This window comes from Cynara cardunculus, unplaced genomic scaffold (assembly GCF_001531365.2).
Source record: "Cynara cardunculus var. scolymus isolate 2C unplaced genomic scaffold, CcrdV1 Un_Scaffold_3692, whole genome shotgun sequence".
NCBI lineage: Eukaryota > Viridiplantae > Streptophyta > Magnoliopsida > Asterales > Asteraceae > Cynara > Cynara cardunculus.
In genome coordinates this window covers 2,935-5,942 of record NW_020201578.1, presented here as the reverse complement: position 1 = coordinate 5,942, position 3,008 = coordinate 2,935, and the positions used below count along the sequence as shown (strand labels likewise).

Below are 3,008 nucleotides of genomic sequence, written 5' to 3'. Positions count from 1 at the left end.
TAACGAATCAAAGATAAACAAATAAAGAATGAAAAAAATTTGAAGTAAATACTAAAAATATAAATTGCATCTATACTAGACAATGAATTAAATACTTATAGTGAAGAAGATAGTTCAAGAAGGAGAAATCACATAGAAAAGCTAGCAGTCATCATCTACTTCCATAACATCTGTATCAGGCACTGCAAGAACATCTATTTCTTCAGTTCATCCGAAATCAACGTATAAAAGACTCTTCCGGCTTCACCAATTTTGATTATTCTTAGTATCACGCGCAATAGCTGAGAATCAACTATAGGTATCTCAGAAGCTCGGAAAAATCGAAGGCAACTACTCGCGTCCCAGAAAAATATTCCATGTTCAGGAGTGCACATATCCTTCCGGACGACAATCATTTGAAGGGAGGGTAAGATCAATATGTGAGACATCAGGAGCCTTACCTTCCTTTGATAATTTCTGAATAAGAGAATCTTGATTCTTGATGGACTTCGAAGCAGAAGCAGATTTAGAAGAACCAACTTTACTTAACATTTGCTTTAGAAAGGAGAGTTGTGGAGGGGAAGGCAGCTTGTAATGCATCTTGATCATTTGTATCTTTTTTAGAAAGCGATACAAATGACTCAAGACAAATTCCTTGTACATACTTCTGCTTTTATTAAGAAACTTGATGATCTCCATCCACTCAGTAAGACCGTAGGCATTGATCCAAGATAGCTTTTCTGTCCTCACTACTCTGTTTTCTCGACCAATAATCAAATAGATCAGATTGGAATCATAGGTCAATTTTTGAGGACCTTTGATTCTGGCACTGACAATTCGAGTAGTAATGTAGCGTCAGAGAATTGAGTCATTAAACCATTTAATTCTTTTCTCTTTGGTTTCTTCAGACTCAGATAGTGGGACCAAGGAGTGAGATATGTTGGCTTCCTCAAATTACTTTTGAAGAGCAATTGATTTGGCTGCATCCTCAGCAGAAATACCTAGGAGATGAAGATCAGTTTCTTGAGGACATGAAGCTTTAAGCACAAGTCTATCGGCTGAGGAGACTTCAGATTGATATTTAGTAATTTTATCTGCTTTAGCTGCAGCAGCTTCTTCATCTGAGGTCATAGGTGCCTTTCCTTTTCTGTGAGTTGAGACTAAGTCCCCAGAAGCAGTGGGAATATCATCTTGAGAAGGTATAGTACCAACATCAACAGATAATGAAGGCATAGAGCACGGTTGCTCCCCCTCAATAGGTACTGCAGCTCTATCATCATGATCAAATAGCTCCCTCTCACTAGGAGCATCACAGTCTGACTCAGATGAGGAAGAAGAGGTAGAAGCTGAGTCGTCGTCCCCGTTTTCACTGATAGTTGGATCAACTGTCTTCTATCCCTCAGTGGGAATAGGGGAAGGCACAAGAGCATTAACAGGGGGACCGTCCACATTGCTAGTGGAGGAAGGCACATAAGTAGCAGCATGGGAAGAAGGAGTAAAGGGAGCACCTGTGGCATGTAGCAGACGTAATATACCGCGATGAAGAGTGCCAAGAAGACCAGAATCGGACTCAACACGGCGACTGACGTCGGCTAACATAACCCTGTCCGCTTCCGTGAACTGACTAGGACCCAAGTCAACATATATCTTTGTATCTCTGTCTAAGAACAACTTGGATATCTATGTCTATGCATCCACCTTGGAGTGTAGATCTGCTAGAGACTGGAGAATTGCCTGATTTGTGGCAACCTGACTTTCTGATCGAGCACTAAGATCCGCTACAGCTTTAGAGATACTAGACTGAGAATCTGAGAGAGCAGTCATGCGAACATCAAGAGAAGCAACCGTATCTCTAATAGTTGTAAAATCAATGCCATGATCTTGCAAGGTGGCATTGTGCTGGCGCATCTCAGAAGTGAGGCTGGAGACAAAGCAGTCCAATCTCCCAGATAAATCAGTGTTGAGGGAGGTCTGTTGAGAGATGAGCAGCTGACACTGAGATGAGAAACCCCTAAACATGTCTACCACTTCAATAGGTAGATCATAGATCACATCAGGAGGGGAGGGAGCGGAGAACTAAAAATCCGATGCAGAAGGGGGTCTTGAGGGAGAAACAACAGCTGGAGTAGGTGAGCAAGCTTTGATTGGGCTTGCTGACCCACTCGGAGAAGAACCACCAACACTCTCAGTACCACTGGCGCCCTGAGAGTCACCGATGGGAGTATCACTGATGTTGGCGTGAGGCTCAACATCTGTATCAACGATATCGACGTAAGGCTCAATATCTGTATCAGCAACACTGGTGAGAGGCTCAGTGTCTGTATCACCAACAATGGCAAGAGGCTCGGTGTCTGTATCATCGATGACTGCGTGAGGCGGGTCACCGATTACCACTATAGTAGAGGTAGTAGGCTGGTAAGGCTCACCACCTACATCCATAAGAAGATAATGGAGAAAAGGGATGTCAATATCAGACGGTGCTGATAAATCATCCATCCATGCAATATCATCAAGATCATCGATCTCGGGTGATAGGCCGTGAATATATGGAGAAGAGGAAAGACCTCGGAAAGGGGAGGTATTCGAGTCATCACCAAGGTCATGTAGAGATGCCAAGGTGGAGTCATGTGGGATCCCCGTATGTACAACAGTGTCCTATTGAGAGGGCACTGAGGAGCTAGGGGTGTATAACAGATGTACTGGGCTCAGTAGGACCAACTTCCACTACCTTGGACTGTTGAGAGTCCTTGATTGGAGATGTGTTTTTAGCCCTTTTTGTCTTCTTGGTCTTCGTACAGGAAGAGCCAAGAGTGGATAATCTAGAGTGACTCCGCTTTGAGTGAGAGGGGTGAGAGGCAGGGTGAGACTTCGAAGGTGCTTTCGAAGTCATAGCCTCAGAAGCAGATGCAGAGGATGTGGGAATAAAACTATCTGCCAACCGTCTCCGGACAGAAGAGGCGGCCTCTTTTGAGGCAGTAGCTGAAGAAGTAGAAAGAGGAGGGGCCACTGACATGGAGGAGTGTTGGGTG

General features: G+C 44.0%; 1 protein-coding gene across 1 annotated transcript; it reads right to left on the bottom strand.

Annotated features, from left to right (window-relative positions):
• Nucleotides 1-933: 933 nt before the first annotated feature.
• On the bottom strand, nt 934-1,998 carry LOC112503733. The gene is made up of 2 exons (XM_025107727.1): nt 1,678-1,998; nt 934-1,371 (listed from the first exon to the last, which is right to left on the bottom strand). The coding sequence occupies exons 1-2, from the start codon at nt 1,996-1,998 to the stop codon at nt 934-936; spliced, it is 759 nt and encodes a 252-aa protein (XP_024963495.1).
• Between the last annotated feature and the right edge of the window lie 1,010 nt (nt 1,999-3,008).

Coding starts and splice junctions, on each gene's coding strand:
- LOC112503733 (XM_025107727.1), bottom strand. CDS start 1,998: ATGTTTAGGGGTTTCTCATCTCAGTGTCAGCTGCTCATCTCTCAACAG. Junction 1,372..1,677: donor TAGCAGATCTACACTCCAAG/GTGGATGCATAG, acceptor ACTGAGGGATAG/AAGACAGTTGATCCAACTAT.